Source organism: Lynx rufus, unplaced genomic scaffold, assembly GCF_022079265.1.
Source record: "Lynx rufus isolate CCGP_SWC_20201006 ecotype Redwood Valley unplaced genomic scaffold, mLynRuf1.p SCAF_38, whole genome shotgun sequence".
Taxonomy (NCBI): domain Eukaryota; kingdom Metazoa; phylum Chordata; class Mammalia; order Carnivora; family Felidae; genus Lynx; species Lynx rufus.
The window spans coordinates 2,937,136-2,960,072 of record NW_025814854.1 but is presented as its reverse complement, the minus strand read 5'-3'; the positions used below and the strand labels follow the sequence as shown (position 1 = coordinate 2,960,072).

Genomic DNA, 22,937 nt, shown 5'->3' with positions numbered 1-22,937 from the left:
TCTCAAACCAATAATTTCAGCATTCATCTTAAAAAACAGGAATAATAAGCAAATGAAATCCAAAGCAAGTACAAAAAGGGAAATAATAAATGTCAGAGTGGAAACCAATGAAATAGAAAACAAAAACAGAGAAAATCACTGAAAGCAAAAGCCGATTATTTGAGAAGATCAACACAATAGAGAAATCCCTGGTCATATGGAACCAGAAAAAGAACAGACAAATGATTAATAACATGAATAAGAGAAACGATGACAGAGGAGCTCCTGGGTGGCTGAGCTCCTGGGTGGCTCAGTTGCTTAAGCATCTGACTTCAGCTCAGGTCATGATCTCACGCTTTATGACTTCGAGCCCCTGCTTCGGGGAGTGACAGAAAGAGGGAGAGGGAATCCCAAGCGGGCTCTGCACTGTCAGTGCGGACGCCGATGCGGGGCTCAAACACAAACGTGACCCGAGCCAAAACCAAGAGTCAGACGCTTAACTGACTGAGCTACCCAGGTGCCCCTTAAAACACTTTGTAGCACTGGGTCATGATCTCACCATTTGTGAGACTGAGCCCCACATCGGACTCTGAGCTGACAGAGTGGAACCTGCTTGGGATTCTCTCTCTCCCTTTCTGCCCTTCCCTGCTTGTGTGTATACTCTCTTGAGCACGTGTTCTATCTCAAACTTAATAAAACATTTTTTAGCAAGTTGAATCCCAACACTATGAAAAGAATATTGCATCGTGACTAAGTGAGGTTTTTCCCAGGAATGCGAAGTTAGCTTAGCATTTGGAGATTCATCAATATAATTTACACTATTAACAGTTAAAAAGACTACATGGATCATCTTAATAGACACAGAAAAAAACATGATAAAACCCAACATCCATTCCGGTTTAAAAAAAAAAAAAACCTGCTAGCATACTAGGAATGAAATGAAACTTCCTCAACGTAATAAAAGCAGTTATGAAAAACCTACAGCTGGTGTATAGAATGATGGAAGACTGGACCCGAACAAGCCAAAGTTGTCAGGTCTCACCACTTCTGTTCAATATCGTGCTAGATATTCTAGCCAGCGTATTGGAGCAAGAAAAAGCTTCCAGACTGAAAATAATGAGTAAGTTTATTTAGGAAGATGACACGATCATTCACATTCGCTTGCCGACAGATGATTCCTTGTTGGGGTGAAGATGTGCCATTGTCTAGTGCATTGTTGGACATTTAGCAGCACCCTATCTCTATCCCCTAGATACCATTAATACACGTCACTCGTCACAACCAGAGATGCTTCCAGACATTGCCAAATGTTCCTTGAGGGGCAATGTCACCCTCAGGAGGGTGGAATCTACAGAAAGCTACTAGAACTAGTGAGTTCAGCAAGGTTGCAGGGTGCAAGATTAATATGCAAAAGATAAGTCACGTCATTTCTAGATAACTGGCAACAAATATGGGAAGTTGAAGTTAGGGGGAAATGCCATTTACAACAGCATCAAAAAATACTAAATGCTGGGGTTCCTGGCTGGCTCAGTCAGAAGAGAGTGTGACTCTTCATCTCAGGGTCATGGGTTTGAGCCCAATTTTGAGTATAGAGGTTACTTAAGTAAATAATATTAAAAGTATATTAAACTTTAGAAAATGTATTAAATGCTTGGGATAAATCTGAAAAAAAAGATACATAAGACTTGTGCACTGAAAACTAAAAAACTTGACTGAGAAAGACCTTAATAAATGGAGAGAGTATACCATATTCATAAACTGGGAGATTCAGTATTGTTCAGACTGATTCTTCTCAGATTGATTATAGATTCAGTGTAATTCCTGTCGGAATCCCATCAGACTTCTTGTAAAGATTGGCACACTGCTTCTAAAATTCATTTGGAACTGCAGAGGAGGGAGAATAGTCAAGTTTGAACCTTTGTTCAAATCTTGTGACTTTTTTTTTTTAATGTTTTTATTTTTGAGAGACAGAGAGAGACAGAGCATGAGCAGGGGAGGGGCAGAGAGAGAGAGAGGGAGACACAGAATCCGAAGCAGGCTCCAGGCTCTCAGCTGGCAGCACAGAGCCCGATGCGGGGCTTGAACCCATGAACCATGAGATCATGACCTGAGCCAAAGTCAGATGCTTTAACCGACTGAGCCACCCAAGCGCCCCTCAAATCATGTGACTTTCATTGCCTAACTTCAATACTTTTTATAAAGCCACAGTAATCAAAGTAGTGTGGTGTTAAGATACGTAAGTAGGTCAATGCAACAGAATAGTCAGAAATTGGCCCACAAGTGTATGTAAGGTCGATTGATTTTTTAAGATATTTATTTATTTTGAAGGGAGAGGGGCAGAGAGCAAATCTCAAGCAGGCTTCCTGCTCCACACACGGCTCCACACGGGGCTCGATCTCATGACTACGAGATGACAACCTGAGCCAATATCAAGTTGGAGGCTCAACTGACAAAGCCCCCCAGGTGCCCCAAGGCCAATTGATTTTTGATAAAGGAATAAAAGTAATTGAAGGAAAGGGAGTCTTTTCAAAAAATGATGCTGAAAAAATTGGATATCGTATGTTAAAAATTGTTAATCCATTATCTTGCATTATGCAAAAATTAACTCAAAGCGTCATAAATCTAAATGTAAAACCTGAAACCATAAAATTTCTAAAAAGATGTATGAGAATTTTTATACGATACTAAAGCACAGTCGAAACAGTTAACCTGGACTTAATCAAAATTAAAAAGTTCAAAATATAGTGAAGACATTCTTAAGTAGGTGAACGCAGTCAGACTGAGAAGGCCCCACAGTGTATGGTTCCAACTACAGGACACTCTGGAAAAGGGAAAACTATGGGGACAAAAAAGATGAGTGGTTGCCAGGGGCTTCTGGGGCAGGGAGGGGTGACTAGGGCAGGACAGGATTTCCAGGGCAGTGAAGCTTCTGAATGGTGCTATAATGGTGGATACAAGTCCTATGTGGTCAAAACCCGTAGAACTGCGACACGAAGTGAGTCCCACTGTGAGGTATGCACTTAGGCTGATGGGGTGTCAGTATTGGCTCATCAGCTGCACCAGCTGCACCGCGCGAATGGGAGATGTTAATAACGGGAAACTGGAGGGGGGGTGATGAGGGCATCTATGGGAACTCTTCTCTCCGCTCAACTTCTCTACAAATCTAAAACTACTCAAAAACACAGCCCATGAGGAGCACCCAGCTGGCTCAGTCTGTGGAGCCTGTGACTCTTGATCTTAGGGTCGTGAGTTCAAGCCCCACATTGCATGTGGAGTGTACTTAAATATGTTTTTAAGTAACCTATACATTTAATACATATATGTAAACATATATAAATACATATATGTGTGGAGAGTGTCATGAGAATGAAAAGACCACCCAGCACGGAGAAAGTATTTACAAATCACGGAATGGACTTGTATCCGGAATGCATAAACTTTACCTACATCTTGCATACGTGTGTGCATACGTGTGGATATACCCAGAACGTATATATACAGCAGACATATAAAGAAAGCACGTAATCTGTGCATAATCTTCACGGTAATTCCTGCACTCCTGAACAGGCACACACGAGTCTGGGATTTAGTCCTAACGTACTTCAGGTGCTTCTCCTCGTTTGAGTTTGGTGCTCCAACCTTACCAAACTCTGCACTTGGCTGCACACCAAGCTGTCCCCAGTTCCTTTTTGTCTTTCAATAATTCTTACAGCATTGTTTGAGGATTAAAAGCTTCTACATACAAAGTACATGGGACAAGTCTTGGCACATAGTAATTGATAAATGTCACTCTCGTTGTCATTTGTCATCAATATTTGCAGACTCAGCTCTAGCATGTCCCATTCTGCGAGCTTTCCCAGACTCCATGCTCCCATGGCACCCTAATGTGCTCGTCTCCTGCCCTGTTGGCTGATTGTCCTTTTCATCTCTGCCTGCAGCGCTTAGCACAGTGCATAATGCCCTACAGGGCTGTAAGCCTTCAGTTACCTCCTATCACATGAAATTTCAGCTTCTCCTCCTATTCCCATAGGATTTTAAAATTCTTTAGTCTTTTCTGTCTTAAAAAAAATTCACGGGGGCGCCTGGGTGGCTCAGTCAGTTGATCTCAGGATCATGAGTTCAAGCCTCACGTTGGGCTCCACACTGGGAGTGAAGCCTACTTAAAAAAAAAAAAAAAATCCCTCAACTCCATGCTCCTCTGCTTTGTCTTGTATTTTTTCTTTTATTATCAGGAGTCTTAAAAACTTGCGTGTGACGAAAGTAACATGTTTTCAGCACTTATGCTAGGCACTAGTTTTTTTTTAACCTTGGTAAAATACACATGATAAAATTTACCATCTTAACCATTTGTAAGTGTACAGTTCAGTGAAATTAAGTACATCCACATGGTTGTGCAACTATCCCCACCATCCATGCATAGAATTCTTCATCTTGCAAAACGGAAACTGTTCCTATTAAACGGTAACTATCTTCCTCCTGCCCCACCCAGCCTCTGGCAATCACCATTCCACTTTGTCTCTATGAATCTGACTACTCTAGACCTTGTGTAAGCAGGATCTCACATCCTTTTGTGAGTGACTTATTTCTCTTAGCATAATGTCAAGCCTCATCCATATTGTAACATGAGAATTTCTTTCATTTTTAAGGCTGAGTAATATTATGTTGTATGTGCGGATATACCACATTGCGTTTAGATGCTCATTGTAGATAAGCACTTGGGTTGCGTCTGCCTTTTGACTGTTGCAAATACACTGCTATAAACGTTGGTGTACAAATGTATGTTCAAGTCTCTGCCTTTAATTCTTTTGAGCATATACTCAGAAGTGGAATCACTGAATCATATGGTAAGTCTATGTTTAAGTTTTGGAGGAACCATACTATTTTCCATAGCGGCTGCACCATTTTACATTCCCAACACAAGTATGCAGAGGTTCCAATGTCACCACATCCTCCCAGCCCTTCTTAATTTTCATTATTTATTTTTATTATAGCCATCCTAGAGGATGATTATCTCATGACTTTGATTTACTTTACTACAACCTACTAATGTTGAACATCTTTTCATGTTCTTATTGGCTAGTATATCCTCTTTGGAGAAATGTGTATTCACATCCTTTGACCATTTTTTGAATTGGGTTGTCTTTTTACTGTTGAAATTTAAGGGTTCTTTATATATTTTAGATGCTAAACTTTTATCAAATATATGATTTGTAAATATTTTTTCCCATTCGGTGGATCATCTTTTCAATTTCTTTTTTGGGTTTTTTTTTAACGTTTATTTATTTTTGAGAGAGAGAGACGGAGTGTGAGCAGGGAGGGGCAGAGAGAGAGGGAGACAAAGAATCCGAAGCAGGCTCCAGGCTCTGAGCTGTCAGCACAGAGCCCGATGCGGGGCTCAAACTCACAGACCGCGAGATCATGACCTGAGCGGAAGTTGGACGCTTAACCAACTGAGCCACCCAGGCGCCACTCGTCTTTTTGATTTCTTAATAGTGTCCTTTGAGGCAGAAAAGTAAAAATTTTGATGAACTCCAATTTCTATTTTTCTTTTTTTTTTTTTTTTTTTTTTTTTTAAATTTTTTTTTTTTTCAACGTTTATTTATTTTTGGGACAGAGAGAGACAGAGCATGAACGGGGGAGGGGCAGAGAGAGAGGGAGACACAGAATCGGAAGCAAGCTCCAGGCTCTGAGCCATCAGCCCAGAGCCTGACGCGGGGCTCGAACTCACGGACCGTGAGATCGTGACCTGGCTGAAGTCGGACGCTTAACCGACTGCGCCACCCAGGCGCCCCATCTATTTTTCTTGTTGTTTGTACTTTTGGTGTCATATTTAAGAGTCCTTTGCCAAGTGCAAGGCCATGAAGATTTTCTCTCCGAGTTTTAGCTCTTATATTAAGGTCTTTGATTCATTTTTAATTAATTTGTGTGTGTGGTATGAGGTAGGATCCAAATTCATTCTTTCACATGTGGATATCCAGTTATCCCAGCACCGTTTGTTGAAAAGATTGTTCTTTCCCCATTGAGTGGTCTTGACAGCCTTACCAAACACCAATTGACCATAAATGGAGTGGTTTATTTCTGAACTCTCAGCTCTGCCCATTAATCTGTGTTCTATGCCGGTTCTGCCCCGTGTTGATTACCAGAGCTTTGTACTAAGTTTTGAAATTGAGAATGGGAGCCCTCCAACTTTATTCTTCTTGTTTTGGCTATTCCATAAATAGCCAAAGGTTCCTCAAATTTCCATGTGAATTTTAAGGTCAGCTTGTCAATTCCGTGTAGAAGGTAGTTGGAATTTTGGTAGGGACTGCAATTAATCTGTACATCAATTTGGGAAGTATTGCCATCTTAACAATATTAAGTCTTCCAGTCCATGAACAGAGGATCTATTTCTATTTATTTAAGTTCTCTTTAATCTCTTTCAACAATATTCTGTGCTTCCTTTGTTCATTTCTTTACTATTTTTGATGCTATTATAAATGTAATTGTTTTCCTAAGTTTATTCTCAGACTGGTTGTATACATTTCTAGTGTGTAGAAATGCAGTTGGTATTTGTATATTGTTTGCTGTAACCTTGCTGAAGCCATTTATTTGATCTAATAGTTTTCTTGTAGGGATTCCTTAGGATTTTCTTTGTGCAAAATCATACCCTCTGCAAATAGAGATAGTTTTGCTTCTTCCTTCCCGGTGTATATGCCTTCTATTTCATTTTCTTGCCTAATAAATGGCTAGAACCTTGGCAGCATTCTGTTGAACCATGTTGTCTCGTCCCTGATTGCAGGCAGGCCGTGGTCAGTCTTCCGCTGTTGAGTGTGACGTTAACTGCGGGTTTTCTGGAGATGCCATCTATTAGGTTGACAGAGTTTACTTCCATTCCTAATTTGTTGAATGTTTTTATCGTGAAGAGGTGTTGGATTTTGTCAAATGCTTTTTCTGCATCTATTGAGATGATTGTGTAGTTTTTGTCTTTGGTTCCTTTGATGTGGTATATTACAGTCATTAATTTTATATTTTAAACCAACCTTGCATTCTTGGAATAAATCCCACTTGGTCATGGTATATAATCGTTTTAATACATTGCTGGATTCCATTTGTTCACATTTTGTTGAGAATTTTTGTGTCTATATTCAATATTTACTGGTTTTTAAAAAAATATTTGAGAAAATTTAAACATACAAAAATATCTAAAAAACAATGTAATGGACATGTTTCCCAAAATTAGTGCCTAAAGAAACACGTGTTACTTTTTCTCTTATTTTTTCAGCACAGATTTTTCTCCTTGCCAACCTCCCTTCCTCTGCCCTCTCCTCTTTCTTCCCCCTCCCTTTTGAAAAGTAAGGTGTTAAGAGTTCAGTGCTGGCCGTGACAGAATAAGCCACCTACAGGCTTTGTCTCCTGCTGATTACAGGTAAAAACCTGGACAAAATACTAAAAGAAAAACTATGGAGTGCAGATAGATTGGTGAGGGTAGCTGAAACTTGGAGCAATGACCCACACAAGTGTGAGTTTTCTACTTTTCAGTCTCTTTTCCCCATGGCTTTGGCCCTAGGCCGGCCACCCGCTGTTGGGCTGTGCTGTGAGAGTTGCTGCTGCTGCACAGACAGCAAACACTCGGAGAAACTGCCATCTTTTTACCTAGAGGAACCGTGAAAAGGGGCCCAGTGAGCAGAAGCATGTGAGCGAAAGAGAACTAAAATATCAGAACAATTTTGAAAAAGAAGACCGAGGGGCGCCTGGGTGGCGCAGTCGGTTAAGCGTCCGACTTCAGCCAGGTCACAATCTCACAGTCCGTGAGTTCGAGCCCCGCGTCAGGCTCTGGGCTGATGGCTCGGAGCCTGGAGCCTGTTTCCGATTCTGTGTCTCCCTCTCTCTCTGCCCCTCCCCTGTTCATGCTCTGTCTCTCTCTGTCCCAAAAATAAATAAACGTTGAAAAAAAAAAATTAAAAAAAAAAAAAAAAAAAAAAGACCGAAGCTGGAAGACTCACTCTACCAGATTTGAAGATTTAATATGAAGCTGGGGGCTCCTGGGGGGCTCAGTCGGTTAAGCATCTGACTTCGGCCCAGGTCATGATCTCATGGTTTGTGAGTTCAAGGTCTGCTTGGGATCTTCTCCCTCCCTCTCTCTCTCTGCCCCTGACCCACTCGTGCTTTCTCTCTGTCTCAAAATATATAATTAAACTTGAAAAATATTAACCCCAAATCTGTCGTACACTGAAATTAAAACCTAAAACACTAAAACTTCTAGAAGAAATAAGGAGGGGCGCCTGGGTGGCGCAGTCGGTTAAGCGTCCGACTTCAGCCAGGTCACAATCTCGCGGTCCGTGAGTTCGAGCCCCGCGTCGGGCTCTGGGCTGATGGCTCAGAGCCTGGAGCCTGTTTCCAATTCTGTGTCTCCCTCTCTCTCTGCCCCTCGCCCGTTCATGCTCTGTCTCTCTCTGTCCCAAAAATAAATAAACGTTGAAAAAAAATTAAAAAAAAAAAAAAAAAGGAAATCTTTGTCATCTTGAGTTAAGCAAAGCATTGTTAGATATGACATCAAAAGAATGATCCATGAAAGAACAATTGATGAATTGGACTTTATCAAAATATAAAACTTCTGTTTTAAAAATTGGTAAGGGAATGGAAGACAAGCCACAGGCCGTGAACAAATATTTGCCAATTACATATCTAACAAAGAACTTTTAACCAGAATGTATAAAGAACTCTCGGGGCGCCTGGGTGGCTCAGTCAGTTAAGCGTCCGACTTCAGCTCAGGTCATGATCTCGCGGTCCGTGAGTTCGAGCCCCGCATCAGGCTCTGGGCTGATGGCTCAGAGCCTGGAGCCTGCTTCCGATTCTGTGTCTCCCTCTCTCTCTGCCGCTCCCCCGTTCATGCTCTGTCTCTCTCTGTCCCCAAAATAAATAAACGTTAAAAAAAAAATTAAAAAAAAAAAAGAACTCTCAAAACTCAATACTAACACAAATAACTTCCCCCAAAAATGAACAAAAGATTCTAACAAAGATATACACAGATAAAAGGCACCTGAAAATGCCCAATTAGTAGGAAAATGCCACACAAGGTATAATACACATTTTTAGTACAACTAAAATGTTAATTTTTTAAAAATTTTAATGTTTATTTTTGAGAGAGAGCATGGGAGCGCACGTGAGTGGGGGAGGGGTGGAGAGAGGGAAAGGGAAACACAGAATCCAAAGCAGTCTCCAGGCATAGAGCCCGACACGGGGCTGGAGCTCGGGAATGACAAGATCATGACCTAGGCCGAAGTCGGACGCCCAACCAACTGAGCCACCCAAGAGCTTAATTTTTTTTTAATCCTACCAAACTAGGGGTGCCTGGGTGGCTTAGTTGAGTGTCCAACTCTTGATTTCGGCTCAGGTCATGATCCCAGGGTCGTGGGATCAAGCTCTGTGTCAGGCTCTGCGCTGAGTGTAGCCTGCTTGGGATTTTGTCTCCTCTGCCTCTCTCCCCCATGCTCGCGTGTGCTGGCTCTCTCTTTCTCTCTCTAATTTAAAAAAAAAAAAAAGTTAAAAAAATAATGAAATAAAAAGTACCAAACTAAGCGCTGGGGAGAATGAGGACAAGTTGCAGTTTCATATGCTGCCAGTAGGGGGTGCAAATGGTACAGCCTCTCGGTTTACCCAGCAGACACATTCTGAGGTGCTTACTCAAGAGAAATAAAAACATGTTTCGCAAATGGCTCTGTGCAAATATTTACAGTGCCTTTATGCGTAGCCACCCCAAACTGGAAATAACCCACGTTTCTAGCTAGTGATTGGATGAACGGAGGGGTCTATCCATACAGTAGCATTAACTACACAGCAATAAAAAAAATGTCAGTGCTCCCCCAAAACGGGTGAATCCCAAGTGCATCATGCTAAGTGAAAGAAGCCAGACTCCCAAGATTCCGTGGATTGTGAGTCTGTTTCTGGGACAGTCTGGAAAGGGCAGATTATTGTCCCATTACTGGGTCACTGCTGCTGACGGTAGCAGGAAGCACAGTGGTGGCCGGGGTTTGGGGTGGAGGAAAGGAAGGCTGGACCGCAGAGGGCCCGCTTGGGGACAGAGCTGCTTTGTGATTGAGGTCCTGGTTACACACCTGTGTGCAGTTGTCAGCGGTTGGTAGAACTGCACCCCAGAAGGGGTGCCCTCGACTGTGTGTAAGCTGTAAGCAGCGAGTAAAGTGACAGATGCCTTCTTGATGCGGCTGCGGCCCCATTCCCAGCCCAGCCCCCCGCAATCCCACCCCCCACCCCCGCCCAGGTGATCACAGGGCTGTCCTGAGCTGGTGAGTGCTGTTACTGCGTATGTTTCCATCGTCTTACTGTGCGTGTGTGTGATCACAAGGGGAGCAGATGGTCTGTGTGTTTTAAACGTTTACATAAGTGGTATAATAGTAAGTGTATCTTCTTGCGGCATCATTTATTCCTCTCAACATCGTGTTTCTGAGTTTTAGACATGTAGCTTTGTTTCACTTCACTTCCTGTGTCGGTCGCTCGGGCCGCCCTCACAAAAGCCCATGGGCTGGGGCCTTACACGACGGACATTTCGTTCTCACGGTTCTGGAGGCTGGAAGTCTGAGGTCAAGGTGGCTGCCTGCAGACGGCCGCCTTCTCACTGCGTCCTCACGGAAGACAGAGACACCTGTCCCCCCTCCCCCACATCTGTGAGGACACCCGTGCCATCTCGGGGCCCCACCCTCATGACCCCATCTAACCTCATCCCCCCCAAAGGCCCCCCTGCTGGCGCCACCCCATGGGGTGGGTAGGGCTTCCACATGGGGCTTTGGGGGACACAAACGTTCAGTTCGTAGCACTTTTTAACAATTCGTTTAGCGTTCAATAATAGGCTGGGTGACACGTTAAAATAAACTACACACCGGCACACTCGTGTGCATCCGTTTCCTAGAGGCTACACCTAGAAATGCAGCTGCCACCTTGTGGGTGTACATGTCGCGGTGTGGTCTCCACCCCTGCCCAAGCCTGTGTCCCTGTGGCCTCGCCACTCTTGGTGGACTTCTGCGGACCTTAGTGGTACCTCATTGTTCTCACTTGCCTTTCCCCGGTTGATAATGAAGCTGAATATCCTTTCTGTTTATTCACACTTTGTTTCTCCTGCCCAGAAATTGCCAGTGAGCCTTCTTTATCTGGTTCTGGGGGTGGGGTGTGTTTTTGTTCTGTCTTGTCATGGTGAGGGCTGGCACTTTGTCTCAGTGCAAGCCTCAGGGACTTGGTCCCATAGAACATCCTGCGTTTGGCCTACGGCCATACCACCCCGAACGTACCCAGTCTCGCCTGGTCTCGGAAGCTAAGCAGGGTTGGGTCTGGTTGGTACTTAGATGGGAGAACACCCCATGTTCAGGACGAAAGTGTCTAACGGCACGGTGTCTGGTGTTGGGGTCAGGGGTTTCAGGCGGTGACACAGCGGATGGAACACCCATCACGTGTGTGTGCCTTCTCGTTTCTCCCGCTTCCGGGGGGGGACAGGCACAGAGCATGGCTCCCAGATGGCAGTGCTCAGCAGTGAGGAGGTGCTCTTCCTGCCAGCTGGAAATACCGGGGTTCCTGGGAGAGGACAGCATGGCAGGGACCCTTCCTGCCCCTCGGGGTGGGTCCTTCCGGCCACGGGTCCGCCCTGTGTCTGCCACCACTGAAGCTGGCAGGGGTAGGCCCCCCAGGAGCACTCTGGCCTGCTCAGACCTGTGCTTCTTCCCAGGCCCCACCATGTCCGGGCCGCAGACCCCAGAGCCGGCCCACCGCACGCAGGGAGACTCCTCCACGGGCACAGGGGGCGAGGACACCGCCGACGGGATCCAGCACTCACAACGCATGCTCAGCTTCAGTGATGCACTCCTGTCCATCATCGCCACTGTGATGGTCCGTGTGCCGCGCCCCCCCACCCCCAAGCCTCCTCTCCCATCAGGGCCCCTGGCCTCACCCTCTCCAGACAGCCTTCTGGTAGAGCTCAGCCCAGCATAGACCCTGCCCTGTCTCGGCAGTGTCCTGGGGTCCGTCAGCCATTTGGGCAGCTGGACGGGTGGGGGAAGCAGTCCAGCACTGGCCCGAGTCCCCGACACCACGTCATTCAAGGGGTGGTCTCTGCACAGCCCAAGCAATGTCCCATGGCTCTTTTTGTGTGTTTGCTCTCGTAGATCCTGCCTGTGACCCACACGGAGATCTCCCCAGAACAGGTACTTGGGAACGGTGGTCTGCAGCATCGAGGGTGAGCTTACAGAAGACTCGGTCCACGAGCCCGCTTCTAGGCTCCACCCAAGATGTGCCTGGCTGGGAGGGGTGGGACCAGGTCTTCCCTCAGCAGCCCTGGTCGGCCCCAACCTTGGCCTGCAGACAGAGGCAGTGCCCTTGAAGTGAGCTTAGGGGTCGGCTGAGGACGGAAGGTCCGGCAGCCCAACAAGCTTCTGGTTGGCATGGAGACCTGTACCCTGTCACCCCCGGAGCATCCCTCCTACACGTTCAGGGGGCAAGGGGAGATGCTCCCAGCCGGGCCTCCCTGAAGCACAGGGACACGGGGTTTTTCTCATGAAGTGGGAAACAGGTTCTCTGAAGCAGTTTCCCCTTTATAGCCAACTTGGAACATCTCTGTCCTGTAAGTTAGGTGGTGGCGTATTCCCTCAGATTTGGGAAGATGCCTGAAAGTCCCTGGGCATCATGCGTGCGCCAGTGTGCCTCGCTCAGCCCCTCAGTGGACGGCGGTGTTGTTCAGTCTCAGGGGACGGAGGATGTGAGGTGCTGGGTCTGTCAGGCCCCGCAGCACAGCTGGGCGCTGGACTCCGGGGCTGGCCCGCTTAGCCGGGGTGCTGTTGGGAGTCAAAAGAGCCGCGTCATGTGTGGGAAGGCGACGGCACCCCTGGTAGGGTCTTGAGGAGAAGGAAATGGGAATGCGGGTCTAGCCTGGAACCAGCAGCCAGCACCCAGCCAGTAGCTGGGGGGAGGGAGTGCCGGGGCACCCGCCTGACTGCACCAGCTCCAGAACCCCTCTGGAGGACACTCGTGCCAGGTCGGAGACCTCAGTGCTGCCACTGTCACAAGGGGTATGGCTGTGCGAGCAGGAGATGCCGGGAGGTGACACGGGGAGGTGTCTGGACAAACTGTCCCCAGTTGTCTGCACTGGGCCTGTCTTCTTGGAGAGCGGCACCTTGTTGTGAGGTCTCCGTGTGCACGAACCGAGCCAGAAGGTGGTGCGGTGGTCCGGGGACTCCTTCTGGGAGCCCAGGGCCGTAAGGAGGTGTCAGCCAGCAGGCGCTCCTCCCCATGTGGAGGGAAAGACTAGTCAAGGGTGGGAAACCCAGCAAGTCAAAAGCTGTGAGTCCTCGGTGAGATAGTGAGGTCCTGGGTGAGACCCCCTGATGCAAGTAGAAAACCAGCGTAAGTGGTGACACGGTCAGTTTTCCACTTTGAGCTTTTGCTGACAAAGCATCACATCCCATCTTGCGATTCCAAGGGTCCCAGCTTTGTGTTGAGCCCGGTTCTGTTTCCCCACTGCACCTGCGAGTCCCTTCTGACCAGGGCGAGGCGCACCGCGACCTCACCAGGCTTCACAGCTGTTTCAGAATTGGTTACCTGCAGTGCGCTTGGTGCCCTGTGCTGGCCCGGGAGTGCCCGGCAAAGACTCTCTGCCCCAAGAGCTGGCGCGTCGGGAGCTCCACACCAGGTCCCCAGATACGCACAGCGGGATGCAGGGCATCCCCCGATATGCACGACGGGACACGGGGCATCCCCAGATACGCACGACGGGACACGGGGCATCCCCAGATACGCACGACGGGACACGGGGCATTGGTGCTGTGCGGCGGGGAGGCGGGGAGGCTACCCAGAAGAGGAGCCTCAGGGTGGGCTGGGGTAGAGGCTGAACCAGAAGGGGAGGTGGGAACCACCAGACCCTTCAGAGGCCTTGGGGACTCGGCACCTTGGACGGGGCCGCCGGCTGCCATGGACTGAAGTGGTCTCTGATGGTGATGCTTTTCTGTTCCTCCAGTTTGACAAAAGTATACAGAGACTTCTAGCAACCAGGATTGCTGTCTACCTGATGACGTTTCTCATTGTGACTGTGGCCTGGGCAGCACATACAAGGTACAGAGTCAGGCTGGGGGCTTTTTCTGGGCTGAGGTCCACATGTCTGTGGCTCACTCAGTGCGTGTGCCCAGAGGGTGCAGGCCCCCAACCTGTCCGGGGTCAGCATGGCAGCAGGCGTGTGCTCAGGGCACCGATAAGACGCCCATTCTCAGGGTGTCTGGTGGCCCCTCCCTCATTTCCTGAGTCAGCAGGCCCCACTTCACCCCAGATTCTGGCTGCAGGCCTCTGCACCCTCCTCTCCACGTGACACCAGGGCCTGGGATGATGACACAGGATAACACACTTGCGTGGGCACGCACACAGGACCGGGCAGGGAAAGGACTGCAAGCTGACTGCCCCGTGCACCCCTGCAACGCCGCAGCACTGTGCTCAGGTCCCTCTGCCCGGTCCTGGGGCTCCGGCAAGGAGGAAGAGGCTGCAGGGTGCACGCTCCCAAGCCAGAGCTTTCTCTTAAGAAGGAGAAGGTTCCTGAGGGTCTGACAGGAACAGGGCCCCAAGCTGCAGGGGACCCCTAACCCCCAACCCAGGCAGGCAGGCTCCCGGGGAGAGGGTTGGGGTACGGTGCGAGCCCTTGCTGAGGAAATGCCCCTGCTTGGGGGACGGTGGGTACACAGGGAGACCTGGGAGCTGTCCACACACTGGCGCTGGCAGTAAAAATGTCTGACATTTTAGGGGCGCCTGGACGGCTCAGTCGGTTGAGCGTCCAGCTCTTGATTTCAGCTCAGGTCACGATCTCACGGTTCATGAGTTTGAGCCCCGAGTCACGCTCACGCTGACAGCACAGAGTCTGCTTGGGATTCTCTGTGCCTCTCCCTCTCTGTCTGCCCTTCCCCTGCTCACGCTCTCTCAAAATAAATAAACGTTTAAAAAACATTTTTTTTTAATGTTACGTTACACACCTGCTTTTAGCAAAATGACCGTTTCTGGTAGGGACGGTTGGCCCTTTGTAAAGGCTCAGGGGCTCCCCTGTCCACGCAGAGTGAAGAGGGGGGCCACGGCCACTCTGCCTGGTCCTGCTTGTGGCTGATATGGCTGAGCTCCCTGTCACTCCAGCGGCACAGACAGGGCCACACAGCACCTTGTTTGTGCACTGGCTCGTCAAAGGCCACATCCTGCTGCCAGATTCCCAGAGTGGGCACAGATCCACCTAGGACCCTGGTGGCTGGGCCCATCTCCCCCAGGCTCAGTGGGTTGCCAGTGGGGCTGCTGTCCATGGGGGATATGACCCCTTTATCTGACTGTAGGGGAGTGCAGGACCCCAGAGCCAGCCCTGGCCAGATGCAGATCTCCCAGGTGGGGGGAATGAGGCCCACTGAGCCCTGCCCAGGAGAAGGCCTTGTCCTCTGACCCCTCGGAGGGGGACTCCATGGAGGGCAAGGAGAGCAGGGAAAAAGATTTTTGTTTCTAGCTCCCGCATTGACCCTTGGTGAGCTCTGCTCATGTTCTCTGTGTTTAGTTTTCTGCTCATGATTTCCTGCCTTGAAATAAGAACCATCTGTCTGTTAATTGGGCTGTTTCGGTAGGTTAAGTGTATAACATCCTTGGAAGGATTTCCTTTTTTAAAAGTGGCCTTTGGGCACAAGACCAGAAGAAGGACTCCCCTGCCGGTTTCCAGTCTCCCAGGCAGCCAAGGGACACCCCAGAGCACTCGGGACACCTCCTGGGGGGGGGGTGCGTCCTCTGCTCCACAGGCTCTGAAGACACTGTCCCCAGAGCCACCATGTGCCTCGTTGGTTTGTACACAGTGATCCCAGCTCTGAAGCCATGCGCGTCGACTCAGAAGAGTTCGTGGAAATGCGAACAGTGTGATTTCTAGGGAACTTGGGTTTTCTTCTTTGTATTTTCAGTCTCTTCCAAACTTTGTACGCTGGGTAGTATCTTAAATTCGATTAAAAATGACATTTTTAATGATCTTTCTAATCCTCAAATGCTGGAACGTGTGATGCTGTTAGAGCCACCTGATTGATGGCACGTCTTTCTGTTTTCCTTACGTTGTTTAGATTGTTCCAGGTTGTTGGGAAGATAGACGACACACTTGCCTTGCTCAACCTGGTGAGTCGTTTTCATTTCTTGAGAAACGATCATGTTTGTAATCCTGTGTTCCCCGGAGAAGGGAAAGAAGTGCTCAGCCTCTAGAGCCTCTGGTGTTGAGAGCCTGGGCACCCCCCCGCCCCCCACTCCTGGACTCCTCACACATCCTCCCACAGGCACTGCGGACAGATGGGCCCTCTCCCCTCTGTTCCACCGTGAGGGCATGAGCTGAGCTTCCTTGGGGTCTAGGAGTCGTACAGTGATCTGCCTCTGGGGCGGCGGCACTGCCAGAGGTCCCCCTGGGCGGCAGGGCCTGCAGGACACCTGGGGTGGCCTGCCTGCCTTCCCTCCTTAACCCTCAGCTCTCTCCTTCCTCCTCCTTCCTAGGCCTGCATGATGACCATCACTTTCCTACCTTTCACCGTAAGTACCTGCAGTTGCCCCCTGGGTCCAGCCTGCCCTCCCCTGGGCAAGGGGACTCAACCCGGGGTGCTCCCTCCTCAGAAACTCTCAGACCAGCCGGGTGGCCCGAGGCCCGACCACAGAGTTGCAGAGAGGAGAGAAAGTTCCAGGGGAGCCAGTGGCAGTCGGGTCTGCTCTAGGGGTGGGACACACCTGGGGTCTCCAGGCCGTTTGAAGGGGGAGAGGCTTCCAGGGGCCCCCAGCAGGGACTACGATGGCAGAGACACCAGCTTGGCCTCTGAGGGTCCAGTGAGCGGCATCGCTTCCACACCCCTGCCCCCGGCCCCTGCACGGCCCCCGCCTCACCGCCCCCTGCCGTCCCGGGTTCCTCCCCAACTTGCGGCCCCCACATCGCCTCCCCCAGGGGCTCTTCCACAGCCTGGCCTCCCCCTGTGCGCGCCTGCCGCACTCCCCGTCAGTCCTGGCGGAACAGTGGTCTGGGCGTGCAGGGCCGTGCGTCAGAGCATCCTTCGTGAAAGTGAGAACGTTGCAGCTTTAAAGGCTCAAAGCATCCTGTGGGTTGCTCTGGGTCCGCTCTGTCACCGAGCGCACGGCGCACCTCAGGCACGGCAGGGCCCTGCACAGCCTGGTTTTGTCTCTTTGGCTGCAGTTTTCCTTAATGGTGACCTTCCCGGAGGTGCCTCTGGGCATCTTCTTGTTCTGTCTGTGCGTGATCGCCATCGGGGCCGTGCAGGTAGGACACCCCAGCCCGCCCCCCCCCTCCCCATACACTTGTTTTCCTGGAGCACACACTGTGCACACGTGTAGGATGTGGCGTGTCGGCCGCAGTGAGAGCCGTGCAGAGCGGCTGCCAGAGGTCCCCAGCCGCAGGCTGCAGCAGGACGGACCCAGAGGCTTTTCGAGCCCGGACTCCGTAGCGACACGGAGGGAGAGAGGCATGGGGCCGCCCAGCGTCCTGAGGCACTCATCTGGTGGGGCAGGGTCCCGGAGACCCCCACACCCGGCCCCAGGAGCAGGGCAGGGGCTCCTGTCCCCTCTCCCCACCCTCCGGGACACCCCGTGGGGAGCCTCCCAGCCGAACCTTCTCCTCTGGGGTCCCCACCCCTGAGGCACCTGTTCATGTCCACGGGTGGGAGGGGTTACTGGCCAGAAGCCTCTGCCCGGGCCCTGCATCCTGCCGCTCCCACAGGCGCTGATCGTGGTGTACGCGTTCCACTTCCCCCACCTCCTGAACCCCCAGATAGAGAGCTCCACCCACAGGACCCTGTATCGGCAGCACATCCTGGGCATCGTCCTCAGGGGCCCGGCCTTGTGTTTCGCTGCTGCTGGCTTCTCCCTGTTTTTCTACCCCTTGGTGAGTGGGGGAAGCAGGGGGGTGGGCAGGGGTGACATCTCACTGAGCAGATGGCCACCAGAGGGTGGGGCGGGGGAGGCACCACCGGGGAGGGGTACAGAGCTGTGCAAAAGTCCCCAGGGGCACCGGGCAGCACGTGGCCTGGTGCCCAGGGTGTCAGGGAACGTAGCTGGAGGGAAGGGCCCTCCCCCCGCTCCCCCCTGCTGCGGGGACTTGCTCTGCAGGTGAACGTGCACCACAGTCTGAGCCAGGCCTGGTCAGATGGTGGCAGCTGGTGGGCCATGCCTCACCCACGTTTTCCCCAAGTGGGCAGAGCTTTAAGACCAGAGGCGAGAGACACAGGTGCCCGGAGTCTGGGCTGTGCTTGTTCTCTTGGTGAGTACGGAGTCTGCACAAAGCTGCCAGGGCAGCCAACACTGCCCCGGCCGGGGCGGGGGGGGGGGGGGGTTTCCTAGCAGTGTTGCCATGACAGCAGGCAAGAAGCACCTTAGGAAGAACATTGATGAACTCGAGTGAGCGCGTGGGAGAGTGGACAGAGCTGTGCCTGTCCTAAAGACTTGCGTGGAGGGTATGAGCCACCCAAAGAAAAAGCAAAGAAAGAAAATTCCTGAACTAAAGGAAACTGAAAAGTGGAAAAAAACAGAGGCGAAGCTGTTGGCAGAAGGAGCCCCATTGTGCAGCCCGGCTGAGGAGAGCCAGGGTCCCAGGTGGGGACTGGCTACCGAGTCTCAGGAAAACCCAGGTGTGGTCAGAGGTCAGGATGCTTCACACGGACATCTCTGGTTCAGTCTTCGGTGCTCTCCACTCCGCACCCTACACTTCAGGGGATGCGAGAACTTGGAGCTGTCTCAGCCAAGTCACAGAAATCAAGGTTGGCGAGTGCCTTTTACCTGTCAGCTAATTTTTTTTAACGTTTATTTATTTTGAGAGAGAGAGACAGAGTGTGAGCAGGGGAGGGGCAGAGAGAGGGAGACACAGAATCCGAAGCAGGCTCCAGGCGTTGAGCTGTCGGCACAGAGCCCGACGTGGGGCTCGAACCCACGCATCGTGAGATCATGACCTGAGCAGAAGTCAGATGCTCAACCGACTGAGCCACCCAGGTGCCCCTCGGCTAATTTTTTTTTTAATGTTTATTTTGAGAGAGAGAGAGTCCCAAGCAGGCTCCGTGCTGTCCGTGCAGAGCCCGACGCGGGCTCCGTCCCACGAACTGCAAGATCAAGAGTCGGCCACTCAACCAGCTGAGCCCCCGGTGCCCGTAGCCATCAGCCAGCTTAATAGGAATATTGTTCTAGCAACGCTTCGTCTTCCAGAAATTGAGGGAAATCCTGACAAGCAGCTGTTTCAGAGTTGATGGTGGAAGCTTCTGCACGGTTCCCGCCTTTCCCCGAGCGCTCGTGAAGAACAGCGAGGTTTCAGAACCAGAGCGTCGTAAATATGAAGAAATGGTTGACGTTCTAGATGTCTAGCGCACATTTCAAGAGAATTCCAAGTTTGAAACAAATAGGCGGGCAAGGGCCACTGCAGAGCGTTGTCTGCGTGCTGGGGGTGGGGGCTAAGCGTCCCAGGCGCCCTGAGGTCAGGTCCAGGCAGGCCGGGTGGGGGAGGGGTACGCCGGTGTGCAAGCAGGCAGGCAGGCGGCAGGTGTGGGGGGTGAGGGCAGGCCTCAGGCTTCTGCTTGGTCTCCTTAGTCTTGAGCGTGTGTAAATTGAAGGGGGTGCTGGTGGGAGGGGTGCGTGGAGTCAGGCGGGGCGTTCTTGGCTGTGGCCTGCAGTGGGGTGGCTCCTGGTGGGCAGGGCAGGGCCAGCAAGGGGGACGCACTGGACAGGAGTAAGGGGCAGCTGGCCCGAGGCCGCGTACACGTCCCGGGGGGCAGCCTCTCCCGGCTGCGCATTCATGGTGGCCGACAGCGGGTGTTGGTTGGACGAAGTCAGGGGCTGAGGATGATGGAGGTCACTGCATGGAGCATGGAGGGACAGCTGGGGTGTGGTATGGGCAGTCGGGACGAGCAGAGCTGAGGACCAGGGCAGGCCGTGCCCACTGCCAGGGCCTGGACCAGGAGCCTGGGCTGAGTGGGCAGCGTCCATTGGGTCCATGAGGAGCCTAGACAGTGACCTTGCCCTGATGCCACGATGACAGTGGGGGAGGGGCACCTCAGCCACCAAACAGGAAATGGAGGGCTGGGGGGGCCCAAGTGACCAGCGGGTCCAGTGGCCTCCGAGGGTAGGCTCAGGCCATGGCGCTCTGTGATGGAACAGTCCGCTGTCAGTCCGCCCCCACCCACCTGCCCGTCAGCCTTCCTCTTGTTGCCTTCTTCCCTCTTCCCCTGCCGTGTGGCTCTGATCCTTTGCCCTCTCACCTCCTCACCTGGAGCCCCATTGCCCGCCACCACCTGTGACACGACACATGCAAGCTTCCTGCCCCCCAGGAAGCCCGTGGTCTCCATCCTCCTAGACATCCTTGCCACCCCCTCCCTCAGCCAGATGCTGTGCTGGGTTCACCTTCTAGATCCAGCCCTTCTGACCACCCTGGCCTGGGCCATCCCGGTGTGGCTACCTTCCTGCAGCGGTGATGTTCTGGGGCCTCTGCATTGGGCCTCTCATGCCAGCATCTAGTAGAAGCCACTTGTGTCATTTCTCTGTCCCCTCCCCCCCCCCCAGATTGGGATTCCTCCTCCCCTGTGGCTCCCTCCCGCTGATCCTGCAGGGCCTGCCCACCGACTGGCCTCCTCCCACCTGCTTCACACCCGGGAGGCCCGTCCCTCAGTGTGTCCGCTCAGTGATGTGGTCGGGGCTCTAAACAGATCTGTGATGCTGGCCTTCGTCATCTGTCTGCAGTGTGCCACTGTCTCCCTGATTGTACTCCCCACGTCAGGTGACCCTGAAGTACTTGGCTTGCAGGACAGAAGGGGCAGGAGCCCCCCATTGAGCGCAGGCCTGGAATGGGGCAGCGGTGGCAGGAGGAGGCGCCTCACTGCAGGGGTGTCGGCTGTGTGGGTACCACAGCCGCAGGGTGAGCAGAGCCCTCGTGGGACCTGCTAGTCTGCCCCAGCCTTGAGGGCTCGCGCTGCCAGAGCCCAGAGCACGCCGCCTGGCCCTACAGCCTTTCTTGTTCAAATTACGGGGTGTGTGTGCAGTGAAGCCCACGCCACTGTGTCCTGTAAACACCATCCAGCGGCAACGATGGAGTGCACATCGCGTGCAGCCGCCACCTCCACCTCCTTCCGGAATGTTTCTCTCACCCCCCCTGCTGCCTGGAAGCCACCAGTCGACTTTCCGTCTCTCTCTGTGGATCTGCCTGTGCTGGGTAATTCATGTAAATGGAATCACAAAACACGAGGCTTTTATGTCTGGCTTCTTTCGTTCAACATAACGTTTTCAAGGTTGGTTCACGTCGCCCCAAGTGTCAGGACTTCCTCTCGTTGGCTGGACCACGTTTTCTCACCCGCGCGTCTGTCGACGGACTCTGGGTTCTTGCTCGTCTTAGCTGATGTGAACAGTGCTGCTGTGAACATGGGGTGCACACACCTCTTGGAGACCCTGCTCTCAGTTCTTCTGGGTGCACACCCGGGCCAGACGTGGGCTTACTGGATGGCAGGGGGAGGCGGGCGTGGGCTTGCTGGATCACAGGGGGAGGCGGGCGTGGGCTTACTGGATGGCAGGGGGAGGCAGGCGTGGGCTTACTGGGTCGCAGGGGGAGGTGGGCGTGGGCTTACTGGATCACAGGGGCTCCCTGTTTGATTTTGGGGGGACCCGCCACATTGTTTCTGCAGCGGCGGCACCAGTTTACGTCCCCACCGACAGAGCGCGGGCTCCCAGTTTCCCCACACCCTCGCCAAGGCCCGTGGACCCGCTTTTCTGAGGGCCGTCTTCCCCCGGGGTGTGACGTGGGGTCTCCTGGTTCCGCTCTGCATTTCCCTGAGGCTCGGTGACGCCGAGCACGTTTTCGTTCATGGGTCGGCCACGGCGTCTTCTTTGGAGAAATGTCTGCTCCAGCCCTTTTCCTTGGGTGTCGTCTCTGTGCCGTGGAGGCGAGGAGTTTCCACCTGCGCTGGGCGCCAGGTCCTCCTCTGCCACGCAGGCTGCCGTGTGCTCTCCCATTGTGTGAGAAGTGCTCTTGGAGGCACGCACGGCTTTCAGCCTGATGAGGTATAATTCACCTGTTTCTTAGGTTGCGGGTGCTGCCATCCCTTTGGAGCAGGTGGCTTCTGGGTGGGATTTCTGGTGCAGCGTCACCTCCTGACATGTCTGTGTCTCATACAGTCGTACCTGCTGATGGCGACGGTCATCTTCCTCCCCTACGTCAGCAAGGCCTGCAGCTGGTGCAAGGGCAGGCTTGTGGGTAGGTGTGCGGGCAGGCTGGTGTGTGGGGCCTCGGCACTGCTCCCCAAGGCCTGTGGAGCATGGGAAGGGCCCAGGTGCCCGTGACGGCCAGGCGTCCCTGCGGAGTCCCCTCCCCTGGCCAGCTCCTCCCTCCTGGCACATCCACAGGCCCCCAAGAGCCCCCAGCTCACAGTGTGGAGTTCTTCACATTTGACCTGCATGAGCCTCTCAGCAAGGAGCGGGTGGAGGCCTTCAGCGACGGGGTCTATGCCATCGTGGCCACACTCCTCATCCTGGACATCTGGTAAGGACCCAGGCCTGAGGAAGGGGTCCGTGGCATGCCTGTCTAGAGGGTCTCTCTTCATCCAGCCCTACGCAGGCGGGTGCTGCGGCCTCCCGCTGCCACCCTCCCTGTGGAACGAGTCCCACCCTGGCCGGAGCCCCCTCCAGAATTCAGGGTCTCCATGGGAGAGCACGGGTGGAGGCAGGGAGCACCAGGGCCACACGCAGGACTCCTCATGTCACTTCTCCCTTCCCCAGGCTGGGCAGATTGGGGGCAGGCGGGCTTCCCCCACCTCCATTCTCTCCTCCCCCTTTGGCTCCACCCCCAGGCCAACGGCCCCTTCCCCTGCCATCCCCCGTCCCCCATGCCAGTCCTCCCCCCACCCCTGTCCCCTGTGCCCACCCCCGGGGCTCCTCCTCCCGCACCCTCTGTTCTCGTTTTTCCCCCGGAAATTTTTCAT

General features: G+C 52.3%; 1 protein-coding gene and 1 non-coding gene across 2 annotated transcripts in view; one reads left to right on the top strand and one right to left on the bottom strand.

Annotated features, from left to right (window-relative positions):
* TMEM175 (transmembrane protein 175) overlaps positions 1–22,937 on the top strand; it is a 29,079-nt gene that overhangs the window by 3,559 nt on the left and 2,583 nt on the right. The window contains exons 2-10 of the mRNA XM_047094231.1: positions 11,690–11,850; positions 12,126–12,164; positions 13,970–14,064; positions 16,068–16,119; positions 16,486–16,521; positions 17,171–17,254; positions 17,711–17,875; positions 22,135–22,213; positions 22,363–22,498. Of these exons, the coding sequence (XP_046950187.1) occupies positions 11,698–11,850; positions 12,126–12,164; positions 13,970–14,064; positions 16,068–16,119; positions 16,486–16,521; positions 17,171–17,254; positions 17,711–17,875; positions 22,135–22,213; positions 22,363–22,498 (839 nt within the window). The 5' untranslated portion in view covers positions 11,690–11,697. The remainder of the gene's footprint in view (positions 1–11,689; positions 11,851–12,125; positions 12,165–13,969; positions 14,065–16,067; positions 16,120–16,485; positions 16,522–17,170; positions 17,255–17,710; positions 17,876–22,134; positions 22,214–22,362; positions 22,499–22,937) is intronic.
* On the bottom strand, positions 18,893–18,977 carry TRNAR-UCU (transfer RNA arginine (anticodon UCU)). The gene has a single exon. It is a non-coding gene; the product is annotated as a tRNA-Arg (tRNA).